Genomic DNA, 26186 nt, shown 5'->3' on the forward strand with positions numbered 1-26186 from the left:
TGTCCATCAGTCAGACACCTGCTTTTTAAAAACCAGAATCCAGGAGGAGATATTGCGCCAAGCCAGATTGGCCAGCTAGTCAGGTAACTTCTAAATAGCATGCAACAACTTCTCTGAACATTTGCTTCCCTTTATGGCAGATAATTGTGTAGTTTCAGCAGTTAACTACACAAAATATGGCAAAAAAGTAACTACTAATACTTGAATCACTCTGCAAATATGAGTGTAGTTGAAAGATCAGCGAGCTCCTGCAACATGTAGTTAAAATAGTAGTTTATATACATGTAGTTTATTATTACCCAACACTGCATATAATATAATAATTTTGCAAAAAATAAACACACAAATACTCCAAATGGTAACAGGCTGATCTCTGGTTTATTTATTGTCAATAGGCTTTTTTCCACAGCAGACATGTTGTCTTGTCACAGCAGGAAAAGCACAGGTCTTACTAATAACGTTAACGATGGTTCTATTTAAGTGTCCAAGACAGTGAGTGAGACAATACCAGGGCCCTTGAACTGAAGAAAAAATGGAATTCAGCCCTTTTAAATATTGTTATATTATGATCACTATGAAACTTTATAGTGACAACATTCACTTTTATATAATCAGCAGTGTTAAATAACATCAAAATCTTAATTAATTTAGGCAAGGCAAGGCAGCTTTATTTGTACAGCACATTTCATACACAAGGGCAATATAAAGTGATTTACAGAGGATACAGACGAGAGTAATGAGGAAAAAATGTATATAAAAGGTCAAATTACTTACTAAATGATTTACAATTTTTTTTAAATCACTATTAAAAATGGCAAAAGTGCAGACAAGAGGCGCAAAGATAAAGAGATCATTTAAATTTGAGTGAGTAGGCAGTGTAAAAAAGAAATGTTTTTAGGTTTGACCTAAAAGTGGTCAGAGTCGGGGCTTGTCTAACAACACTGTGCTGCATGATAACAAAACGCTGCTTCACTGTGTTTTGCTCTGACCTTTGGGACGGTCAGTAGGCCAGCCCCAAATGTCCCCAGGATCCTAGAAGGTTCATATGTCACAAACATGTCAGAGAATGAGCACATATGGAGGATCACAGGTGGTGTCAGTAACAGGGTACTTGAGTTCATCTGACAGGCCTATGGCATAAAGGTATTATTGATGTTAGTCTAAAGTGTTATAATATCTATAATATCTAGAGGTTTATAGAGCTAAGCACAAGTTAGATATACAATATTGAGTAGACTTTATTATTCTGATTAGCAGTAGCAAGTTATGTGATTAAATTAAAAAATAAATATAATTGTAATCCCTTACAGAGGAAAAAAAATGTGATTAAATTACAGTTGCTAATCAAAATGTTGGTGATTACAAAAGGATTACACCTATTATTTTCTATAAAAAGCTTATATTAAGAATATAACGTTCATTCTGTTGCTTTGCATACGGTGACTGACAAGGAGCTGTTTCTACATCCAGACAGGCTCCACTGTCTTGGCTGCACCTGATGATAATGATGATCTGCTGTGAGTCTTGCATTATCTAGCTCCATAGTTGGTCACAACGTCACCCTGTTGAGCAGTCCATTCCTCCTTGATGTACTGGTGGTAGGGGTCATTAGAGTGCTCCCCCCTCTTGGATTTGACTGTGCTCACCAGGATGGCCACAATAATGAAGGCCAGCATGCCGATCATCACTGCCAGATACCAGATGACGTTCCTGAAGTTCTCTTCAGCCAGAGTCTTATCCAGAGCGTCGGCTGCAGCTGTCGCATTACGCCTCCAGCTGTCCAGATAATGGCTCAAAGCACTGGTCAGGGAGTCCTCCAGGTGGAGGGTCAGGTTGGACCAATCAGATGCACTCATCTAGTTGGAGGAAATATGAAGAACTATTTGCTGCTATTTCCAGAAAGTTTAAGACATATTACACTTGTCTATGAAGCATCCAAATTCAGACGTTAGACTTGTGTAAACTCAGTTCTGCAGCATGCAGAAGAGAGGAAAAAGTAGATTTAAAGTAACCCAACAACTGTCAGTAAACAAATAATGCACCCATTTCACGGGAAAATTTCTTCAAGCCTCTGAAAACTTCATATTGTAAGTATTTCTCTGCAGCAGTAGACAAAAGTAAGCAAGACTAAATAAGCAATGATTAGATTTAAGATAAAGAAAAAACAACCGTAGCTCTTATTAGTCAGGAATTTAAAGGGATAGTTCATAGTTTTTTTAAGAGGGGTTGTATGGGGTACTTATCCATAGACAGTATATCATTTACAATAGCTATCACTTGGTACGCCCCCAGTTTGGAGAAGCAGGCTGGAGTCCGACATGGAGGCTAAGCAGTCTACTGCTGAGAGGGGGTTAGACAAAACATATATATTTTAGCCGCCTAAAAAAAGTCCCACCTAAAAAAGTCTATATCAGTTCCAGTGTACAGCATATTCAGAATATTTTTACGGCTTTACCCTAATGTTAGACATTGATTTCCAACAGGAAATGACAATCTGGTCTCACTCCAAGGTTGTCAAAATCCAACAAATACAGACTTTAACCCGGGAGTCGATGTTCTCGTCCCATAAGATTACAAAGCCAAACCCTGTTATTTTTTCTTAACCCAACCATGTGCTTTTGTTGCCTAAACCTAACCAGGTGCGTTAGTTGTTAACGGCAAAAAAAACATTCATTCATGGTGTTTTACTGTGTGGTTATATTTTAAGAGAATTTCCTGTGTAAATGGAAGTGTATTTTGAAAGAAGACAATGCATGCAACAGGCAGAAGTTGACACGGCGTCCCAGAACGTCAACATCCAATGCACCCAGGGTACCTTTCAAGTCATATCTGGACATGTAAAGTCCATGACCAAACGTCGATATGTGACGAGGTTGGAGTGAGAATGTGTTGGAAATGAAGCAGTTATATTGTTCTCTTCAAAGCCAGACTCCATTGAGAAAAACAATGATTTAACACTGCTGTACAGAAGAGCTGTTGGTCTACCCCTGCCTCAATCTGTTAGTTAGCTTGTGTTATTGTGTGACTTTGTCGTTTAAAAGGGTCAGTTCAGATTCACCAAAGTCACACAATAACACAAACCAACTAACTGATCAAAACAGCGGTACACCAGCAGCTCCTGTGTACAGCGAGCTAAAATTATTGGGTTTGTCAATGGAATCGTGGCTTTGACAAGAGCAAAGATGGAGAACTGTAGCCGATAACACCTTCCCCATCAAAACTGGCTATCTGACAGAAAGGTAAAGCTGTGAAAATACTCTAAATATAGCATACCCTTCAACTGATACTTATCTTTTAGTTTTGTTGCTTACCCCTTCACAGCAGGAGATTCAAACTGGGGGCACACTGACTGTCATCTACTATATGTAATACTGACTATGGATAAGTACGTCATACAACCCAACTTCAAAAAATCCAAACTAACATTCTTTAACATTCAAAAACGCAGCTAATCTGCTTCATCAGGACTCTGTAGGCTTTAGGACCTTTAAACTGTGTTGTAATTTAGTGACTACAGCAAACACTGCTAAAAAAGGTGGATCATATTGCTTTGAAGGCCAGTAAGGAACATCAGCTGAATCTGGAAATCAATACTGTGTTATGAGTCTCTAAAGCTGCATGCAACAAGTAATCAAGCTTTAAAAAAAAAAAAGCCAAATCATCAGTACCCACGCTGATATTTGATTGCTTCAAAATAATTTTGCCTACCAAATTACACTCATTTAAGCGCAGTTCTACAGCCAAGAGAACATGACAAACAGGATCAGCAGCCTTAAATTATATGATCGTTTACCTAAACAGAAATGAAAAATACAGTATTTTTCATTTTACGGTACCAACCTTCTGCCAGGTTTTCAAAGGCCGCATCATGATATTGGTCACCTTGGCGTGAAAATGTGAAAAATAAAGAGGAACTGAGAGAGACAGCAGCTGGTTACAGTAAGAAACAAAGTCATTAACTCATAGAAACAGTCGACCACTGCTCATACTGTGTTTACTTTTTTAATCTTTTCTGCTTGGCTAAACCGTGTGTGTTCACTTATTGTGTGTGTGGGTGAGAAGGAAAGGGGCATGACCTTGACGATGTTAGGCATACAAAGTGTTGGTATTTCCTCTATCTGATAAGGAAAAGTTAAGAGCTGAAAGTCGTTTTAACCTGACATACCCATACATGCAAAATACATTAATATATGCATTAAAATCCAAATAACAGCATCAAATACAGAGCAGGAAATTAAATACTATGGTTTGAGAGTGGCTTGTTAGTGTTTATTTGCCTGCAATTCCCCATCTGCACCCACAGAGGGAGCTCACTACAAGGGGACATAGACAGTCTATAGTATATTTGTTGTAGCTCTCCCTAGACGGCAGCAAAATGAAGTACATCTTAGATTCGTGTACACATGCAGTCATGTATTTTTTAGTGAAATGTGTCAATGATTATTTTCAATATTATATTGTTTGTCTACCGTGGGGAAGCAAACACGTGATTTTCATTTGAGTTCAAATGAGGTATCAGTGTCAGTCACAAAGCTGCACCCTGAAGTCATAAAGATACATTGTCTTGCTCAAGGACACTTCAGTGTGTTATCTGTCTGGCAAGAATGCTTGAAACAGGATCCTAGTTGCTGTCTCTCCCCCTCAGAGCCACACTGCTGGAGCAGATGACTCCCACCATCTCTGATCAGCCTGGGATCATTTATGTTTTTCTGTGCGGCGCCAGCGGGTGGATGCTTTGCCGGCTTTCTGCTCTGTAAAGTGAGACAAGAGAATAGGGGCGACAGTATGTGGAAAGAGCATAAGCACAAAGAAACACATACATAAACGCAGAAAACTGGAGCTGAAAATGAGCCTGTAACAGGTGAAAAAGCAGCCTAAAGGGAAGGGAAAGGATGACAAAGGGGGACAGAAAAGCCCCTTATCTGATGTGCAATATCTCTTGCAAATTTTTAAACTGTTCTATGCAAAAAAAATCTCATGCAAAACATGCCTTATGGAAATCAAAATTTGCATGTGCATATGTGGTTAAGTGAGTTTTTTGTCCATGTTGATGTTTCACAATTTAGAATTAAAAAAAGAATCTGGAATTTTTCCATTGGCTCAGTGTGATGAAAGAAGAACATTACAACACAATGTGTGTTGAAATAGACTGACACCAGGAGACCAGGACATCTGATGCTTTCCACAATAAAAGCAAGAGATTCTGTATCAACCTGAACAGCTTTGTTTTCTTTCCCACATTATGTATTAAGTAAAATAACCCAGAACAGTAAACTGTAGACAAATCTTAAATAACTATAAAATAAATCTTAAATATCATTATACAGTGCAGCCGCATGCAAAAGTTTGGGCACCCACAATGAAAATTTAGTTTACTGTGAAAAGTAAGTAGAAGACGAACTGATCTCCAAATGGCATGAGGTTAAAGATGACACAGATTACTTAATAATTCAATATTTTCCAGTTTCAAAATAACAAAAAAAGGACCTGAAGCAAAAGTTTGGGCGCTCTGCATGATCAGTACTTAGTTGCGACCCCTTTGGCAAGTATCACAGCTTCCAAACGCTTTTTGTAACCAGCTAAGAGTCTTTCAATTATTGTTTGGGGGATTTCCACCTGTTCTTCATTGCAAAGGGCTTCTAGTTATGTGAGATTCTTGGGCCATCTTGCATGCACTGCTCTTTTAAGGTCAATCCAAAGATTTTTATTGTTGTTTACAGGTAGGTCAGGTGACTGTAAGAGCCTCTCTGCAAAACCTTCAGCTTGCACCGCTTGAGGTCGTCCATTGTGGATTTTGAGGTGTGTTTAGGATCATTGTCCTGTTGTAGAAGCCATCCTCTCTTCATCTTCAGCTTTGTTTTTACAGATGGTGTTATGTTTGCTTCGAGAATTTGCTGGAATTTAACAAAATCCATTCTTCCCTCTACCTGTGAAATGTTCCTCGTGTCACTGGCTGCAACACAAGCCCAAAGCATGATTGATCCACACCCATGTTTAACAGATGGACAGGTATTCTTTTTATATTTTTATGCTCATTGTGTCCAGAAAGTCATATTTTAACTTCATCAGTAGAACAGTGCACCACTCCAGAGTCTGCTAAATCTTCCTGCAGGTCTTTTGCAGTCAAACGGGTGTTTTGATTTGCCTTTCTAGCAATCCTAGGAGCAGCTATCTTGGAAAGTTTTCTTGGTCTTCCAGACCTCAGTTTGACCTCTGCACTTCCTGTTAACTGCCTTTTCTCAATCACATTATAAACTGATGAAACAACTACCTGAAAACACTTTGCTATCTTTTTACAGCCTCCTCCTGCTTTGTGGCCATCAGTTATTTTAGTTTTCCGAGTGCTAAGCAGCTGTTTAGAGGAGCCCATGACTGCTGATTGTTGGGACAAGGTTTCAGGAAGCAGAGTATTTATAAAGCTTTTAAATTTGCATCAAATGGCCTTTCTTAGCAATGATTGTGAACAAGCCAGAGCCCTAACAAATTACTTAAAGTCTGAAACTCTGTTAAAAGTTGTCTGAGAGCTCAAATGTCTTGGGGTGCCCAAACTTTTGCATGGCGCTCCTTTTCTTTTTTCACTCTAAAATCATACAAAACAAAAAAAAATAGACTAATCTTGCTTAAAATGTTGAAAAGCATGTTTCATCTTCATGCCTTTTGGAGACCAGCTCATCTTCTACTTACTAATCTATTCACAGTATGAGAGATTTTGTCCATGGGTACCCCATCTTTTGCATGCCACTGTATATATATTTAATGCAATAAGGCACTAAGTAGCCTATAAAGATGGATGACACGTCTCCACTTCCTCCCACTGTACAAAAATGAAGCCAAAATATCTCGGATAGGGCCGCTGCCATCTTGTGCTGGTGATGACATATGGAGCCAGAGTCTGTGCAGTAGCGATCTCCATGGTATTGAGTTCCTGCTGTCCAACCAGTCGCAAGCAGCACCATTGATCGTGGGCAATTGAATAGCACATATAGTTATTAATTATGACTTCGACCCTCCTTTTAATAGCACCAAATAACTAATTACCCCAAAATTATCAGAAAAACAAACACTTGGGCATACATCAGTGTGACAGGAACTACCTAAAGTGATAGAAACCATCTTTGGGAAAAGTGTATTTGACATATTCTTTGATTTTTTATTGTGGCCCTGGAGGTGGCCATGTTTATGACCCTTATGACCTTTTGTAGCCAGCCAACAGGGGAAGACAGAGGTGTATTGGAAATGTATTTTCTTGGCTCCCTCTTGGATGAGCGCTGCTTTCAGTCTGGTACCTGGGCGGTATGTTTATGTCCCAATCTCACTTGTGCACTGAACTTAGTAAAATATGAAGAAAGCCAGGGTCTTTTTTAGGGAAATCCTACATGGAATACCTTTAAATGCATATCTTTGTGCTACCCTGTTTAGGTCACATTGTCTCACCTGGCTCCATCACTATGTTTGCAGATAATGAAATTTGTATATTCTTAACTTTCTATTAAATGAACTATAAATTACGGAGACTGTTATAAATATAATGGATTAGCATGTACAATACCAACATGTGATCAAGGAAAATATGCAGAAAGGTTAAGATTCAAATATTAATTAACTCCAAGTACATCAAAAATATTGTGATGTTCAGGTGCTGCTGGGTGTAAACAAGCTAAGGACAGCAAAGCTATGACTGAAATAGCCAAAGGCCATCAGACATCATCACAAGCCTGGCTGAATTAAACATCAGGGGTCAGAGATAAACCAGAACAGCAACAGAAACCCCAAGGCAAGTCTGACATATGCAGAGCAGAGGGCAGTGCCACTGGACCCGGTGAACCATAAACCATAACCCTGATAGGCTCAAATGTTACATAAATGCTGAAATGCAGATTCACACATATTGACCGGATATGCTGTGTCCACTTTTTATGCACACATAAGCAGGAACATGCTCATATGAATCATGTTCTGTTACCTCACATGTTAGTGTGTGAATGTACTTGTTCATTCATGGACTGAGGACATGATTATATAAACAAGTAAAAATTAATATGATGTTCAGTTTAGTTCATTTATTGGTCTCCTTAGAGAAATTTGTCTTGGAGCTCGGGGTCAGCATACACATACATACTGATAATAATGACTGATTTAAAATTATAATAATTGTCTTCCTGTTAAATCAGATATGTTTAGTACAGTCTGGGGTGTCTGAAGAGCCTGTTCAACTGCTCCTCAGTCAATCCCATGGCAGCAGCTCAATGCATTTAGGCATGTAGACATGGTCAAGACGACTTGCTGAAGTCCAAACCAACCAAGGTCTGCAGAAGACCATCTCTGAACCAACAACACATCCAACCTTGAAGCAGATGGGCTACAGCAGCAGAAGACCACACCAGGTGCCACTCCTGTCAGCTAACAACAGGAAACTGAGGCTACAGTTCACACAGGCTCACCAAAACTGGACAATAGAAGATTGGAAAAATGTTGCCTGGTCTGATGAGTTTAGCAACATTCAGATGGTAGGGTCAGAATTTGGTGTAAACAACATGAAAGCATGGATCCATTCTGCCTTGTATCAACAGTTCAGGCTGGTGCTGGTGGTGTAATGGTGTGGGGGATATTTTCTTGGCACACTTTGGGCCCATTACTACCAACTGAGCATGGTTTAAATACCACAGCCTACCTGAGTATTGTTGCTGACCATGTCCATCCCTTTATGACCACAGTGTACCCATCTTCTGATGGCTACTTCCAGCAGGATAACACACCATGCCACAAAGCTCAAATCATCTCAAACTGGTTTCTTGAACATGACAATGAGTTCACTGTACTCCAATGGCCTCCACAGTCACCAGATCTCAATCCAATAGAGCACCTTTGGGATGTGGTGGAACGGGAGATTCACATCATGGATGTGCAGCTGACAAATCTGCAGCAACTGTGTGATGCTATCATGTCAATCTGGACCAAAATCTCTGAGGAGTGTTTCCAGCACCTTGTTGAATCTATGCCACAAATAATTAAGGCAGTTCTAAAGGCAAAAGGACGTCCAACCCGGTACTAGCAAGGTGTACCTAATAAAGGGGCCATTGAGTGTACATTAGGCTACATTTGAGACTTACTTTCTTCCCGTGGTTCTCAAACTGTGGGACAAGCACCCTAGGGGGACATAGAGCCACTGCAGGTGAGGCATGGATGAAATGAGTATGATTTTTTTAATAGAAATAGGGAAAATAAACAACAAACTATTGCTCTTTTGCCAATGCTATTATGCTGACTATTATTTCAGTAAAATTCCAAATGGATCCACAGATTTTTTAGTTGTTTTCCAATAGTTGTTAATGATTGATAACTGATAATGTTAGAAGAAGAATTTAGGTCATGCTCGGGCAAGAAAACAAGAAGGATGGAAATATTGCACCCTTTTGACGTGCCTACAGTCACATGTTATCAAGGGGCCACGTGTGAAATGTGGTCAGGATTGTTTTTCTCTTTATACATTATGACCTGCAAGAATGAGACCTGTTGATAAAGTTTGCTTCATTACTCATAAACTAAGGTCACTGTTTATCAGCAGTTCACGTGTGATAGTATCAGCTGTGTTGTTACTTTGTCACTAATAAACAAACTTGTTGTCATTGGTCAGTTTGTCCCAGACGAGAGAAGGCCTGATCAGTGGATGCTTCACTGATTCTCATTCATTATGTTGCGGCCCTAGACACTATTCTTTCCGCTGTTATTACTAAGGGAGGTAAATATTGCCTTTCGCCATTGAAGCCTTATTCCATGGATTAATGGAAGAATACCAGGCATGCCGCCATAGTTTAGTCAGGGCTGTGAATGGAGAATGACAGGAATGCATTGACTATGTGTTTGTGGTATATTTGAAAGGTCACTTCGCATTCCCTACATGGCTGCTTCCGTTGTCATCCCAATCAGAAGGAAAAACAAAAACATTACTTTCAAACCTGCTATAGCAAAGAAAGAGGAAAAAGTAACTTGTGATAAAGAAGAGTCAGAAAAAACGTGATTTCATCCTTTAATTGCAATATTCTGGAGATACTAAAATAAAATACTAACAAAACACAAAACAGAAAGAATAATATCTATATATTAAACTGAATTAAATTGAACTTAATATACTTTATTTTAGATATTTGAAAAATAAAATAAGACAACATGTATGTGCAAAAAAACCAAATAACATACAACAGACTTTCAATAAGTAACATAAATTAACATTTTATGTATGAAAAGGAGTAATAAGAAGTTAACGGCTTGTCTAATCCTATCTCTATTCTATACTTATCCATCACCACTCAGTCAGTCTCATAAACCAACTCTCCTCTCCAGTGTCCATCCAAAGCACCCCAGGCATCCCTCTCCTCAGCAACACTTTCCAGCTCAGGCCAGATGAGAAATGTAATCCCTCCAGTGTGTTCTTGGTCTGCCCCGGGGCCTTCCATCAATAGGAAGAAGACCTTGGTGAAACGGACATATTTTGACTTTGAGAATTAAGTAACTGTGTTTACAGCAGTGTTCAGATCAAATCTGTGTATCATATTGGCCCCCAGTACCTGACAGAACTGCTTGGGTGAGCTTCACTACCAGCGCAAGAGTCACATCCAGTCAACAGCAAAGGATTCTGAGATGTAGGATCCTAATTTCACCCAAAAAGGCTGTGTTCAAGAGCAGCTTCTGTAGTATTAAGGTGCCACTTAAGGAAACCCGCTGAGGCCTACAAGCTTTCAAATGTAAGTGTTGACTGTGCTGAGTGTTCCTGCTGTTTAATTTGTACCCAGGGCTCCCTGTAACGGAGTTCTGATACTGAGCAGATAATCCTGGTCGGAGTGATGGGAAATTTGCATTGCTCTGTGACAGAGAGGTAAGCAGGCCTGACACACATTTTCTCCACCTCTGAACTGCCTTACTGCCACTTAGCCTCAATCAAACCCAGTTGTTGTATGAATGGTACTGCCTCACTGTTGTGAAAGGCATATGGAGCTATAAAGGCACTCTTGCATGTGTCTCATAAACCCAATTGCCACATCCTCCGCTGCTTAACAAGATGCAATGTGCACACCCCTGGATGCAGGGGAACAGCCTTTACCTCGCCTCCACAGGTAAGGACTTTGGTCTTTGTTTACAGTCTAATGTATTGTCAGACAGTCATCAATCCTACCACGGTTCACAGACTTTGACCCCAAACATCCCACATCCTGTACCATTTGATTAGTATGCCATGTTGGAAGCAGGACAGCATGTCAGGAAGCGCTGCCAGTGGAAATCAGTTCTGGGCATGAATAAACTTTGTTTTGCATCCCTGCCAAATGATTACAACCCTGAAAGATCCAAAACAGTAATAATAAAAAGACCTCATTTAGGGAGGAGGCTGAGTCACTGCCAATATTAACACACTATCAATAAGATGTAATTAAAGACTAAATAGGTTATGTTTAATTTGTTCAAGCCACTCTTAAGAAAGAACAATTTGGACATGTCACTAGTGAACAGTAACAGGCCAGTATCAAACCACCTCTTTTTAATTAAAATAATTGATGCACTGTTTTTCAACAGCAGAACAAATTCTTGGCACTAAACAACTGTTTTGATATTTTCCAGTCAGGTTTTTGACCACACCACGGCACCGAGACTGCTTTTGTTGAGGTTTTCAATGTCATCTTCTAGTGGCAGAATTTCAGTCTGAAAACTGGGTGGGACTTTCTTGCACAGAATTAACCTGGTTTAATCAATACTTAGAGTATAAGGACTACTTTGTGTCTATAGGTAATCAAACATCTTTGCTGACAACAATGTCACGTGGAGTTCCCCAAGGCTCCATTGTGGGGCCTCTTCCATTCCACATCTACATACTTCCACTGGCTCAGATAATGGAAAACAACAAAATGTGTTACCATAATTATAGTATCACCTTTACAATATCTCAAAGATTAAAGGACTTATGTCTCAGTGGGATCAGGATCGGACGATGTGGAAAGATGAAGAGGTTTACTCTCTCCGCCTTAGGCGTTCCACGTAGACGCATGGAAGAGGCTTTCTGCATAGGCCCGAGGAAAGGAAGAGAGGCCCCAGAACAGAGCCATACTGCAAAATATAATACTGTAAATGTAAATAAAGTTTTCTTTGACTAAAATGTTCCTGACTCAACTACTATTGGTTTATAAAGCTCTGAATGGTTTAGAGTCTAAATGCATTTCTAATCTTCTGCTACCATATGAACCATCCAGACCTCTCAGGTCATCTGGGACTCAGGTCCCCAGATACATAGAGAAGCAGCTTTCAGTTTTTATACACCATATATCTCAAACAAACTCCCAGAAAACTGCAGGTCTGCTGTAACACTCAGTTCCTTTATATCAAAACTGGAGACTATTCTGTTTGCCACTGCCTTTTATTATATCAAATAATTATTAATTTCTTACACTGCACTGCAACTTTTATTCTTGTGTTTTACACCTGCCTTTTTCTATTTTAGCTTGTTTTTATCAAGCAAACAAATGGCATCTCCAGAGTCCATCTAATACTGATATGGTATTATGCTAGAGATGGTTGTGTATTCTAAGAAATGTACCTCTATATCTGTAATGTGTGACTTATGCAGTTTTTTGGCAGGTCTTAATATTTAGATCAAATTTGCAAGCCTGTATGAAAAATAACTATACAATAAATAATTACACTCATATGAAATTACAACTATTTAAAAATATTTCTTATGTATGTTACACAATAGCTATTGACAGATTTTAATGCAAACAGCCTTATTAACCCCATCTAATAATATCATCATTCTGATGCTGTGCAGCTATTTGGAGCATTTGTTTCAGGCTATTGTTCCTGTTTTCATGGTCCAAAATAGACAATGAACAAAGCATGGCCTGGATGCCAGTACTTTTCCACAAGGACAATATCATTACTTTCCTCCAGTATAGAGGGAGGGTATGAGTTGGGTGGGGGTTAGTGGAGGAGTAGGCAAAGCATATAAAAGACGTGGAATGATGAGTGACAAAGAAAATTCAAACTAGTTTGAATTACAGCGCTGTCAAACCCAAAGTGTGTGTTGTGTCTTACAGCAGTGGTGTAAACACCAATGACAGAGAGCTGAGCCTACAGCTTTGATACAATCAGAGGAAATACAAACACAGTTTATTGTGCACAAGTAGAGTACAGTATCTGTTAGATGAGTTCTATTACCTGAGACCTATCCACCTGCACAACTTAGCGTTCCCTTTTTTAAATGTCACTGTTGTCCGTGGCTTCATATGAGTAGAGAAAAAAGTCCACTAGCTGCTAGACTAATTTATACAATGTAAAATGCTATAGGCTTGTACTAAAAACATTAACATACTGTATTTGTGGGGAAAATGTGTCCAGCAAAAGACTAGTGTTTGTCTGTGAATGCTGCGAGTTATAGTGAAGCCAATTGTGTTTGAAATTGTCTCTATTAAGCCATGTTTAATGTGTGTTTTGAATCAGCTAAACTTTATAACACATCACAGAAACCCTGCAGCCGACTAGTTTTTTGGAAGTGTAACTGCAGAGTGACACTGACTGACCACTGCACACCCCTAATGCTCACAATGATGTAGGGTTTGCAGAGAGCTGACGCACAAGTATAAGCTGTCCTACCTTCATTATAAGACTCAAATATATTTTGTGGCTCCAGACAGATTTTTTTTTTTTCTTTTTCACTTATTTTGGCAAACAATAGGTCTAGTAAAGTTTGCTGACCCCTGCTCCAGTCCTATCATCAAGTCAAAACTAGAATTTGGTGCTATTTGCTAATTAGCAAATGTTGGCATGTAACCTTGCTAAATTAAAACATGTACACATACTTTCCACTACTGAAAATAGGTGCACTGATGCCATAGGATCAGTAACTTTTCAGGGACAGAGAAGACATGGATCAGCTCAGAAACATTACAGTGATCCACTTAATCAGTGACTTGACACATGCTTGAAGGCATGCATCCTTAAGCAGAGGTGAATTAAGTCCATCTTGTTTAAAAAAAAGTCAGTCATTAACAGAGTAAAAAATGCACAATCACATCTTCCTGCACAGGTTAACGTTGACACTATCAAGAGACGAATGTGCTCTTCCTAAGATTAAGTGAGGATCTGAAGGTGGGGTTTTCAGGTGAAACTACAAGCTTTCCATTTAGCGAATTAATGATAAAGTTATTTATTCACCTGCCTCAGTCAAGGCACCTGCTAAAAACCTGTCAGAAAAAGTAGGCCAAGGTCATTTGCTCAATTTGGTCCCAACTGCTACCCACACACACTCTCCTTTAGAGTGTGCGTGCTACATTTTAACTCGCTGTGATGAGGAGTCATAGCACATCAGTGACATGACATTTCATGGTCTGCAAATGCCACAACAGTGTTGGCTGTGTTGCTCTTAAAAACACAGTGTATTTGTAAACACATTATCTAACCATATGAATCATTATATTGCTCGCATCTATGCTTCCTAAAAAAATAGAATAAAATCTTAAAGTACAGGCTCACAGATTAAATCCACTTTTACTCACTCGTGTAAAATTACAGAGATGTGAGAAAACTGAGGATAGAGGAATGTATGGGCCTAAACTGGTAAGAAGTGGAGATTTGTAAGCCACTGATCCTGGCTTTTTGATTGGCTGCAAGAAGCCTGAAATCAGCCAATGCTCTTTTGGCTCTGAGCGGATTAATAAGGCCGTGCTGGGGTTTATGTAACCCTTGGTCAACAACAAGCCCCCAAAACATATATTGTAAACACTGCATGGGAGGGTGGGTTTGTTGCAGCCCAAGCCCGGTATGAATTCCTTCATACCTCTTTAGAGGTTTGAAGACATCTAATCACATGCAGGAAAAAGCTGCAGAATATCACTGACACATAATGCAGTCATTCAGGAGTTGTAATAACCGACATAACCACAAGTGATTAATTGCGAAGTTGGGTCCCTGACTAATCATTTTGCTCTCTCATTAGAACAGATGTTGAGATGTCTTTGGAGCCAGCTGATGACCACGTGATCAAAAAGTAATGTTTCTGGGGTTGTAATACTCTTTAGTCCACCACAAGTCAACAAGTTACGTGACTTTACAAGAAAAAAACTTTAAAAGGCCGCTTTGTTTCGTTCATGTTTAGCAAAACTGACTTTATGGGAGAAACACTGTAAACTGGTTATATCTTTGTAAGGCTCCACTGCAAAACTGTCTTGTTACCTCTGCTTTCTGGTTGTATTTGAATGCATTGCTTATAATGTCATGTCTCAGGGCATATGAACTTTAGCTGTATCTCTTGTTCACACTGAACTGAATGCAAATGGAATGAAGCTGTGCTTTCAGTCACACTTACAACTGCTTTTCTTAAGGTTAAATATGTATAATGGGCATCCACGTTTAAACTGGATGTTATTTTTGTACACTGGTCCCCTGAAAAAGAGATACAGATCTCAACGAGACTACCTGTTTAAATAATAATAAGATTAAAATTAAAAATTAAGAAATGCTCCTCCCTTATCTCCTCTGTCACATAATGAATAATGAGAACACATTTGTCATTTTGTCTCCACAGAAATTTTATTTCCAGTCTCTAAAAATAAAATCCATAAAAATAACAATGTATATTCTCTCTGAAAGAAAGAAAGATATTTAAAGCTCTTTCCCATACAGCAATCATCCATCGTCAATCCTCCATGTGTTATGCATCATTTATGCCTGACATTAATAAGGACTGGCCTGTCACATTATGACACTGGCGTTGTGGACTGAGGTCATTCAACACTGTTGTAAAAATTCCGAAAAACACATAAAAGACAATATTTTTTTAATTTAATTTTTTGTAGTCTGGAGGTCGGGGTGTTGAGATAATGACCAGTCCAGAAGGCCAGCAATTTTGAAACGTGAATGTGTACCCTGAAAATGTACTACATAACAAAAGCTGTTTTATCACATGGCTTTAAACAAACTTGGTATTCACTGCACGACATTTTCAGGACGTAAAACTGAATTCTTTGTTTTTAATTTTTTTTTTTTTTCACTTTAGCATTGCACACTAAGACACATTTGGTAAGAGGTTTATAAAAGATGCACTTCAAACAAGATTAAATGCACCGCAGTGCCCTAAAGGTACATTGACACACAGTAGATACACAAGAGATAGCCTGCGATAGAAGACATGTATATTGTAGGTGATCCAATGAGCCCTGAATTATATTGTAGGTTAACATAATGCAACAGATTCGACTTTTCAACAATGTGAAACATAAAATGAGATATGCATAAAACATAAATTGATACGGAATCATGAGCATTGGTACTTGTGGCTTATTGTTATGATACAACAGTAGTGCATAAAAAGTATATATATATATATATATATATATATATATAGATAGATAGATAGATAGATAAAACATTTTCAAAAATAGCAGTACAGCTCCTGTTGTGTATGGGATTTAGTCATCAGTGACAACAAATTGAACAGCCAATCACAATAAACGCGTACCATACTATATTACGTTTGGCTATTTCTTCTCTTCAGATGAAAAAAAATATATAAATAGAAAAAAAAGTTAGCTTCTAATGTTGTGCTTCTTCTTTTTATTTCCTGTGCTGCAAAAAACATACATATTCTAAATGCCAGATATTTACACAATACCTCCAGTGGGCTGAATCAAAACCGTGATTTTGATAATCGCCATAAACATAATGGTGATATGTAACAGCAGCAGAGAAGCAATGCCTCTTAGCACTTGATGTTAGATGTTGTTTAACAAATTTCACAATGGTCCCCTTATTAACAAATAGTTAGATATCACCTCTACCTGTTCTCTCCAGCAAAATAAAATGGACATGTATTAGGTAATTTGCTAATAACCTTAAAATGACAGTCAAGGGCACAATAAAACTTAAATAGTAATCACATACTCAAAGTTCTGGTAAAATAATGAAGTAATAATAAAGTGTTCAGCGGCAGAAACTTGTACAAAACTGTCATGGACCATAACTGAAAATAGTGTTTGACTTATTACAAAAATATGTATATTGCACCAGCAACTACGTCTACAGTCACTGTCAACAAAAATGGGGGGGAAGCTTAAATCACAGAATACAATTATTTTTCACAAAACAAAAAAAGACAAGTGCATATGTCAAATAAGGCAAATATTAAATTCACTAAGAGTACAACAACTCTATCACCCCAGTAAATATACTGAATGCAGGATTAACAACAGGCACTGTACAAAATGAACACGCAAGTGCCAAATAAGCTTCATAGTCATTAAGGAGTACAACTGTTTTCATGTGGAGAAGCTTCAATCATTTAAAAAAATGATTAGAATAAGCTTTGACTCATGTTAGAGAGCTACAAAAGACAACTGTAAATATTACAGACAGAGCTTCTCAAATCGTTGAAAATTCAATTGTTTCTTTGTAACAGCCCCCCTCCCCCTTCACGCACACACACGCACATTACCTCCACCTTAATAAAAGCCCCCACATCAGTCCCTGTTAGTTCAGTGCAGAGTTCAACTACAATGAGAAATAAACAAACATTAAGATGCCCACAGAGCAGACGAACAGCAGACCCGTGTTGAGGAGTATTTTAACTTTCGGTGGCTCGTACAGCATCTGTGCAATGATTTCATCCTCCTGCACTACTTTTTGCTGAGCACTCTGTGAGCCGTCCTTATATGCGCAAAACCAGTTCAGTAAACCCATACACCTGCTACTCTCCCCATTAACATGGCAGCTTTCCTCTTTGACCACCTCCATCATTCCATTACTAAATCGTTCTGCAGGGGTGGTGGCAGGGGATGCTTCCGTACTAGGAGTTGCTGGGTCATGGTCAGTGGATGGGACCAGGAGTTTAACATCTGCCCCATCCAAACACCTCTCCATTCTGACGTCTCGGGGCAATTCTTTATGGAGACTTCCATCACCATTACAACAGCTCTCTTCAGTCAGCCTGTACGTTTCCTTTGGGTCCTTTGTAGGAACCTTTTCAATGTTGCGGAGCCCCCAGAATGTGGTGGTGCGAACCTGCTCATCATCTGGTGGAGAGGTGCAGAGACTGACCACCACTGCCACCAACCCTGAAATCCAGAACAGCCCAGCGGCAAAATACATGTAGTGAACATTAACGATGAAGGAAGGTCTATCATCTGGCTGGTCACAGCGAGGCTGGCGGTAGATAAAAGCTAGGATCAGTCGTAGGGTACCGAGTGTAAAACCTATCATGCCGCCGCAAAATGCGCCTGTCTCATTACACCGTTTCCAGAACACACCCAACAGGAAGAGGGCAGCGATTGGTGGAGTGAGGTAGCCCGCAACTTCTTGGATGTAGAGGTATGTCTGTCCACCTTGCATTTCAATAATAACAGGGACCCAGGCAATGCTGATGACCACCATGAGCACAACAAACATGCGGCCCACAATCAGCAGCTCACGCTGAGATGCCTTCCTTCGAACATTTTTGTAGATGTCCAGTGTGAAGATGGTGCTGGCACTGTTGAAGATGGAGTCTAGATCACTCATCAGGGCAGCGATCATGACTGCCATCATCAGACCTCTGAGACCCACGGGCATCACTGCCATTACCAAACGAGGATAGGCAATGTTTGAGCAGCCAGCCTGAGAACCGCACACAGCCATGCAGTGTTCTGGCCCAATGCAGGCGATCTCATCCGCAAACATGATACGGGAAATCATTCCTGGAATGACTATTACAAACATGGGCAGGATCTTAAGAAATCCAGCCATGAGTGTAGAGCCCTTTGCATGAGCGATGTTCTTTGCTGCTAGTACTCTCTGAACAATAACCTGGTCTGCACACCAGTACCAGATAGATGCAGGGGTCTGGCCAAGAATGAATCCTGGCCATGGGATGTCTTCGTCTAGGGGACCTCGAAGGATGCGTAGCGAGTTTGGTTTAGGCTCAATGCGGCAGGAATTGGAGTAGGTGAAGTTTCCAGTGGCCATTATAGCAGTAACATTGGGAACTGCCTGCATGTACTTAACTCTGACACCCTCTAGCCCACCAACTTTGATTAGGCTGAGAATGGTTAAGGTTAGGGCTCCACCAATCATCAACACCGCCTGAAGTGCATCCGTGTACAGTACTGCCACCAATCCACCAGTGACAGTGAGCAGTGCAGTCATACTGATGAGCAGGACAATAGACACATAAAGGTTCCACCCCAGGGACTCCTGAATGAAGAGAGCTCCAGCATACAAGTCCACAGACAGCTTGGTAAAAATGTAAAGTAATACAGACAAGAGAGCAAAGTAAACCTTTAGCCTGTTGCCACCGTAGCGTTTCGACAGGTACTCTGGCATCGTGTACACTCCCGAGTGTATATACACGGGAATAAACACCCAGCCAAGCAGCTGCAGAAGTAGAAGTGCATTAAATTCCCAAGCTCCAACAGCAAAACCACTCGCTGCTCCTGACCCAGCAAGGCCTATGAAATGTTCACTGCCAATGTTGCTGACGAAGAGTGATGCGCCTATCACAATCCACGTCATGGAGCGGCCAGCCAGGAAGTAGCCTCTCACAGTGCTGCGATTGGCTTTCCACATGGCAAAAAAACCAATGGCTAGCACCAGGACAAAATACAGTGCTACCACCGCTATGTCCGCTGCTTCCATTCCAGGACCCATTTTCACAGATAACTCAAAAAAATCTCCTGGAAATAAAACTCACAGCTATACAAATCCTTACGAATAGTTACTTATCAAAAAGGGAACAATGGAAAAGCTCTGCTTTGGTTTGCTGTCTGGATGGAAGCTGTAGTATCCACCGTCAGGTCAAATTCACTAGGTGTGCTTCGGAGTGGTTTATCCACCGGCACTGAGGTCGTTCTAGATTTAAAGGAGGATGTTGTAGGCCTCTGGTCTAGAAAAGCCTAGAGTTAACATTCCTGCAAGACAGCAGAGAAAGCAAAGAAAAACATCTCATTAGAGCCTTGATTTAAGAGGGAAAAACACCCAACACACACGCCTGAAAGTTTACAACAGCCTCTCTGAAATCAGGACAGAAAAACAAACTGTTTAGTTTACATAAAAGAAATGAAAGAAATGGTAAAAACTGGCATAGTGCCCTATAAAGCACATGAAGTGTGCATTTTTGTTCCAGCACCTCTCCTTGGATTTAGCTGGCCTATTACTTCCCTCCTTAATCTTTTTAACACAAAGATCTCAAGCCTGTAAGAACTTCAAAGGAAGCTTAATAACATTATGTAAGAAATCAAGAGAAGTCAAGACGGGACAAAAATACGTAGCCAAAGACTATAAAGTTCCTACACTACCTAATATGTGGCTTAACTAATATCATCTTAAAAATCTTGCATTTCTTTAAGGTAACAAACATGCCTACACGTAGGAGGTCTGTAGCATTTTTGGAAAAGGCAACTAAAATTGTGGAATTCTATTTCATGGTTAAAGCCATGACTAAAGATGGAGTAAGAGGGACGCACCGGGACATCGCCTAAACACAAAAAATAGAACAGATTCAAAATGTCATCCTCTAATTTAAGTATACCACATCTTAATCTATGCACACACACCTACATCTGTAACACTGTTGTCACCAAATCCAAACTTAAACCCTAGCCTAGAAGTGGAAAAAAACAAACTAAACCCTAGCCTAGAACTGAAAAACAAGCTGAACCCTAGCCTAGAACTGAAAAAATCCTAAACCCAAGCCTAGAAATGAAAAAACTAAACCCAAGCCTAGAACTGAAAAAACTAAACCCTAGTCTAGAACTGAAAAAAAAAAACTAAACCCTTGCCTAGAATTGAAAAAACAACCTAAACCCTTAGCCTAGAACTGAAACGAGAACCTAAACCCGAGCCTAGAAGTGGAAAAAAATCCTAAACCCTAGCCTAGAACTTAAAAAACACCCTCAACCCTAAACTAGAAGTAGAAAAAAACAACCTAAACCCCAGCTTAGAAGTGGAAAACACAACCTAAAGCCCAGCTTAGAATTGAAAAAACTACCTCAACCCTAGCCTAGAACTGTGAAAAACAACCTAAACCCTTGCCTAGAATTGAAAAAGCAACCTAAACCCTTAGCCTAGAACTGAAACAAGAACCTAAACCCGAGCCTAGAAGTGGAAAAAAATCCTAAACCCTAGCCTAGAACTTAAAAAACACCCTCAACCCTAAACTAGAAGTAGAAAAAAACAACCTAAACCCCAGCTTAGAAGTGGAAAACACAACCTAAAGCCCATCTTAGAATTGAAAAAACTACCTCAACCCTAGCCTAGAACTTAAAAAAAAAACACCCTCAATCCTAGCCTAGAAGTGGGGAAAAAACCTAAACCCCAGCTTAGAATTGAAAAACCAACATAAACCCTAGCCTAGAACTGTGGGGAAAAAAACAACCTAAACCCTAGCCTAGAAGTAGAAAAAAAAACAACCTAAACGCCAGCTTAGAACTGAAAAAACTACCTAAACCCTAACCTAGAACTTAAAAAACACCCTCAACCCTAGCCTAGAACTTAAAAAACACCCTCAACCCTAGCCTAGAAGTGGAAAAGAACCTAAGCCCCAGCTTAGAACTGAAAAAACAACCTAAACCCAAGCCTAGAACTGAAAAAACTAAACCCTAGTCTAGAACTGAAAACAACCTAAACCCAAGCCTAGAATTGAAAAAACAACCTAAACCCTTATCCTAGAACTGAAACAAGAACCTAAACCCAAGCCTAGAAGTGGAAAAAAATCCCAAACCCTAGCCTAGAACTTAAAACACCCTCAACCCTAAACTAGAAGTAGAAAAAAAAACCCTAAACCCCAGCTTAGAGGTGGAAAACACAACCTAAAGCCCAGCTTAGAATTGAAAAAACTATCTCAACCCTAGCCTAGAACTTAAAAAAACATCCTCAACCCTAGTCTAGAAGAGGGAAAAAAAGCTAAACCCCAGCTTAGAATTGAAAAGCCAACATAAACCCAAGCCTAGAACTGTGAAAAAAACCCAACCAAAACCCAACCTAACCCTAACCCTAACCCTAGAAGTAGAAAAAAACAACCTAAACGCCAGCTTAGAACTGAAAAAAATACCTAAACCCTAACCTAGAACTTGAAAAACACCTTCAACCCTAGCCTAGAAGTGGAAAAAACCTAAACTCCAGCTTAGAATTGGAAAAAAGCAATCTAAACCCTAGCCTAGAATTTAAAAAGCACCCTCAATCCTAGCCTAGAAGTGGAAAAAACAACCTAAACCCAATCCTAGCAGTAGCTTCCTCAGCTTAGAAGTGAAACCACAGACTTAAATTTTGTTGATCTGCATATCCTAATTCAACAGATTCATAGATGTAATGACAGTGAGGTGTTTTTCAAATTGAATCCACATGTCAGCAAAAAGTAATATGCATGATGATGCTTGAGCACATCTGTTTTGTGTCAACCTGGCAAACACATACTCGTACAATTTTGGATTTGTCTGGCCTCTCTTGAGCTTTCAGCCTTCCATGCATGGTAGAAAATAACCCCACACGTTTGTGTCCACAACCAGGCTTTATGCATAACCATCCCTCTCAATAAAAGAAGTCTTTGTTTTCATTTTTACCATCTCATCATCATCAAGGGTTGCACTCCATGTGTTCACCATACACTGTCCAGGAGACTCTGGCTCTGAAATACAGTAATGCCATTAAACAGATTTATATACTTTAATTTGCAAAGTTATATAATGATGGATTCAAACATCATCACTGCCATTCTATTTAAGTGCCTCTTTATAGAGCCACCCAGGCTACTGCCAGAATATCAAAATGTATGGTGCTGCCAGTGCCACTAACTTTAGCCCAGGCTGATACCTAAAATTGGGTTAAACAAAAATAGCAAGTGCAATTTTTATATACTTCCCCTCTCTGCAACAACTTACTGACTGACGCAAAGCCAACAACTATGTTCTATCACTAGTGATGAAACCTGAGTTCTGCTAAACATTCAAAAGCAAAGAGAGATGCCAAGTCAAACGGGCTGTGACATGCACGTATTCCACAGAAGTTATTCAACTAAATCCTGTTTCCACAGCTGAGTCCAATGCAATGTGTATTTTAAAGTTCCGCTCCAAGCACTGATCAAACCCTTAAACACTCATCTCTCTCATCTTATCATAACAAAAGAAATCCTCTCACAGGCTTTGAAATTTCCTTTTTTTTTCATTCACCTGCCACTTTGGCTGGTAAATTCCAAAATGTACCAGTCACTCAACAGATTACCAGCTGTTTTTTGCTGGTGTGGGAAACAAACTGGCAGCCACATGCATATTTTACCAGCATTTGGGTGGTGTCTGGTGCTAAATTCCACCACAGCTTCATACCTTGAAATGGCTTCAATGTTACCCTACACCTTTGCGTCATTTAGTATGAATGGGTGTATGAATATGCAAATTGATTCCCACCTCTATCTCCACCCACCCCTCAGTCACTTGAGCAAACCTGCTGACCTTCAAACTCTGCTCATCGCTCTCTAAAATTTTATAAACTGGTAATAGATAGCATGTGCATCATCAGTGCATCATGGGCACCATGAATGCCACCCATGGTTTTAAGAAATACAGACAACCCAGAGTGTTTTTTTCCGTAGTGTGCAGCTATGATAGATTCAACCTTTCTCCAGTGCTGGCACAAACAAGGTGTGAGGATAGGTCTGGCTGTGTGATACTAACTAATAAGTGACACCTACAAATTGGATCAAACTGATGTGAATTAAACAGTGACAGCACTTCTAAACACTAAAAGAGAACTATGCCTATTTTCAAAACCCATACATTGTATTTCTGTGGTCTAAGACAGTCCAAAATTTTTAATTAAAATGAACTTCTCTCTCCCACATCTAAAAGCTGAAGTGCTAAATCTCAAATTTGTGATGTCATAGGGTATAAATGACATACATAAACTGGAAAAGATGACACAGAGAGCACCTAGGGAAATGTTCTGAGTATTTTCTGTTTTAAAAACTGAGAACACTACACAGAATAAAGTTCATTTGGGTTTAAAGAACAGTGCGGGTCCACAAATTCAGGTTTCCATTCCCTGTCTATGGAGCAGCTCCAGACTATACTTGACGACATCATAAGTTTGAGACTTACTTTTCTGGTTTCTGGCTTTGAGAGAGAGTTGCTCATGTTTACAATTATTGATTAGACTTTTCTCAGCCGTGTAAATAACATATTGGAATTCTTAATTTAAGTGGTGTTCCCCTTTAAAGCTCATTTAAGTCTAGCAAACCTTCTCCAGCATGAAACCACAAACAGATGAAGTTGACTAATTAACCTGAATTGACACAGTAATAACGCCTCAAGTGACAGAAACTACTAGAAACCTAGTTAAGAAATGTGATTACACAGGTCTAACGTCTTATCAGCTTCAGAGTTGTAATCTGGAACAATCTAGAAATCACTGCCCACACAAGTAAGTACAAACTTCCCCAAACAATTAAAGCCAAACTAATGATGGTGTTTGCACAGCTGGAATAAATTTCAAATGAATCCTACTCTTGCACAGATCCACATGGCTCAAATGGAGACACTGAATGCTTACCCCTCTTTGCTTCCAATAACAATAATGAACACAATATTAAACCCAGGCTGACGCCATGATAAAAATAGGGGGCATAATAAATGAATGGTGCACTGAACAATGCAGCTTTAATTAATGGCCAAGTGTGGCTGACAGCCTGGGACCACCTCTGTGAATACAAAGCAGAGGTGTCACCGGTCCACGGTCAGGATGTGGTGCACAGATGCACCTATGAGGCGTGTGGAAATTTCTAGAACAGTCACTCCGGCTGCAAAGCGCTGCGCATCTTCAAGGAGCTTGTACTCATTATTATCTCTCTAACATGCACTGGAGGATCCATATTAAAACATGCACCACAGCAGGAAAGACTGGCAAAAGGTATAACGTTACTAAAGTATTTGAAGTATTTCTTCCTGGCTGACGTCAACAATAACTGTCAGCTAAGACATTTGACACAGATAATCAATGGGACATCAACTGTCATAACCGAAAACACAGCTGCACGAGCCTAACACTGACATAAAACCATGTACTTTCAATGAAGGCAAAGCCACTGAAGTGCACAGGTAGTCCACGCACACAAAGACTCAATGGCTTCATTGTTTAAACACACATAAACACTAAAGAAATACCTTGTAGGCTAGTGTTAGCATTACAGCTAATGATGCTAAAGCGTCATTCAGGGCAGCAGGGAGATGTGAATGATGAAAAGAGGTGACTCCTTCCTGAAGAACACCCGCAGGATAGGTGCGTCCCCGTAGCCACAACCGTGCTCCTCCGTCAGGGTGTTGTTTTGAGGTCAGCAGTCCGGTTTCTCGTCCGTGCCTTTCCGCTATACATGAGCCGTGATGCCCGCCAGACAATGCTGCCTGTCCTCCTTATAACGCACCCGTTCAATCCAGTCCACGCCCCACATCACACGTGTAACACACCCGTGAGCTGTTCGGAGGCAAAAAACACAACTGGAAATGACTCTGGCTAATTATTCTTGTATTAATCTACTCTACATGTTTATATAAACTTAATAATAAGGAGACAATGTATGTTTTATTGTCACTCAAAATGGGAAGCCTCCAGTCAGTGAACACACCCCCCTCCAACAGCTTCTTGTAATTGCGGAAGAGAGTTTACCACACAGTTCCCCACTTAAATAACCATGAAATTACACTTAGAAATTGTGCCAAACTAATGCGAATTTAAAAATGACAGCCTTTATAAACATTGCAATACTTTACTGCAAATTAAGACGTGTATATCTGCACCACAATTTACAGTATCAAACATTGCCTCATCATTTCAGCAATCTTCTCCAGCAGATAACCACAAACAGATATGAAGTTGACTAATTAACCTGAAATAAAGCTGTATTGTGTCATGGAAACAACCAGAAACCCTGCCCTGCTCTATCTGATTACACAAGTCTTAACTTCTAATCTGATTTTAGGGTTGCAACCTGGAACAATCAAGAAACTGCTGCCTCTTTTTACTTTTTATTTCATATTTTCAGACATTTTTTTCCTGCAGCCTCCCCTAAAATGGAATTTCATCTCGTATGCCAATATTATTGCCCATAAGAGACACAAGTATGCAGACTTATCTTTTGCAAGCACACATGTTTTCATTTTTCAAGTGACCTGGCACAGATGAGGCTATTCATTGGA

The 26186-nt window shown here is 39.7% G+C and overlaps 2 protein-coding genes across 3 annotated transcripts; both read right to left on the bottom strand.

The window, feature by feature from the left end:
• Positions 1-373: 373 nt before the first annotated feature.
• On the bottom strand, positions 374-5259 carry LOC117251808 (potassium voltage-gated channel subfamily E member 2). Its single transcript, XM_033618362.2, has 3 exons — positions 4559-5259; positions 3841-4118; positions 374-1856 (listed from the first exon to the last, which is right to left on the bottom strand). Exons 2-3 carry the CDS (start codon positions 3868-3870, stop codon positions 1530-1532), a joined length of 357 nt encoding a protein of 118 aa, XP_033474253.2. The 5' UTR covers positions 3871-4118; positions 4559-5259; the 3' UTR covers positions 374-1529.
• A 10731-nt stretch (positions 5260-15990) lies between these two features.
• Positions 15991-25566, bottom strand: slc5a3b (solute carrier family 5 member 3b). Of its 2 annotated transcripts, XM_033618261.2 has the most exons (3): positions 25158-25566; positions 22566-22630; positions 15991-19916 (listed from the first exon to the last, which is right to left on the bottom strand). In XM_033618261.2, exon 3 carries the CDS (start codon positions 19654-19656, stop codon positions 17527-17529), a length of 2130 nt encoding a protein of 709 aa, XP_033474152.1. In that variant the 5' UTR covers positions 19657-19916; positions 22566-22630; positions 25158-25566; the 3' UTR covers positions 15991-17526. The 2 variants fall into 2 exon arrangements, with proteins under 2 accessions (XP_033474152.1, XP_033474153.1); XM_033618262.2 differs by lacking the exon at positions 22566-22630.
• Between the last annotated feature and the right edge of the window lie 620 nt (positions 25567-26186).

Source organism: Epinephelus lanceolatus, chromosome 14 (genome assembly GCF_041903045.1).
Source record: "Epinephelus lanceolatus isolate andai-2023 chromosome 14, ASM4190304v1, whole genome shotgun sequence".
NCBI classification, from domain to species: domain Eukaryota; kingdom Metazoa; phylum Chordata; class Actinopteri; order Perciformes; family Serranidae; genus Epinephelus; species Epinephelus lanceolatus.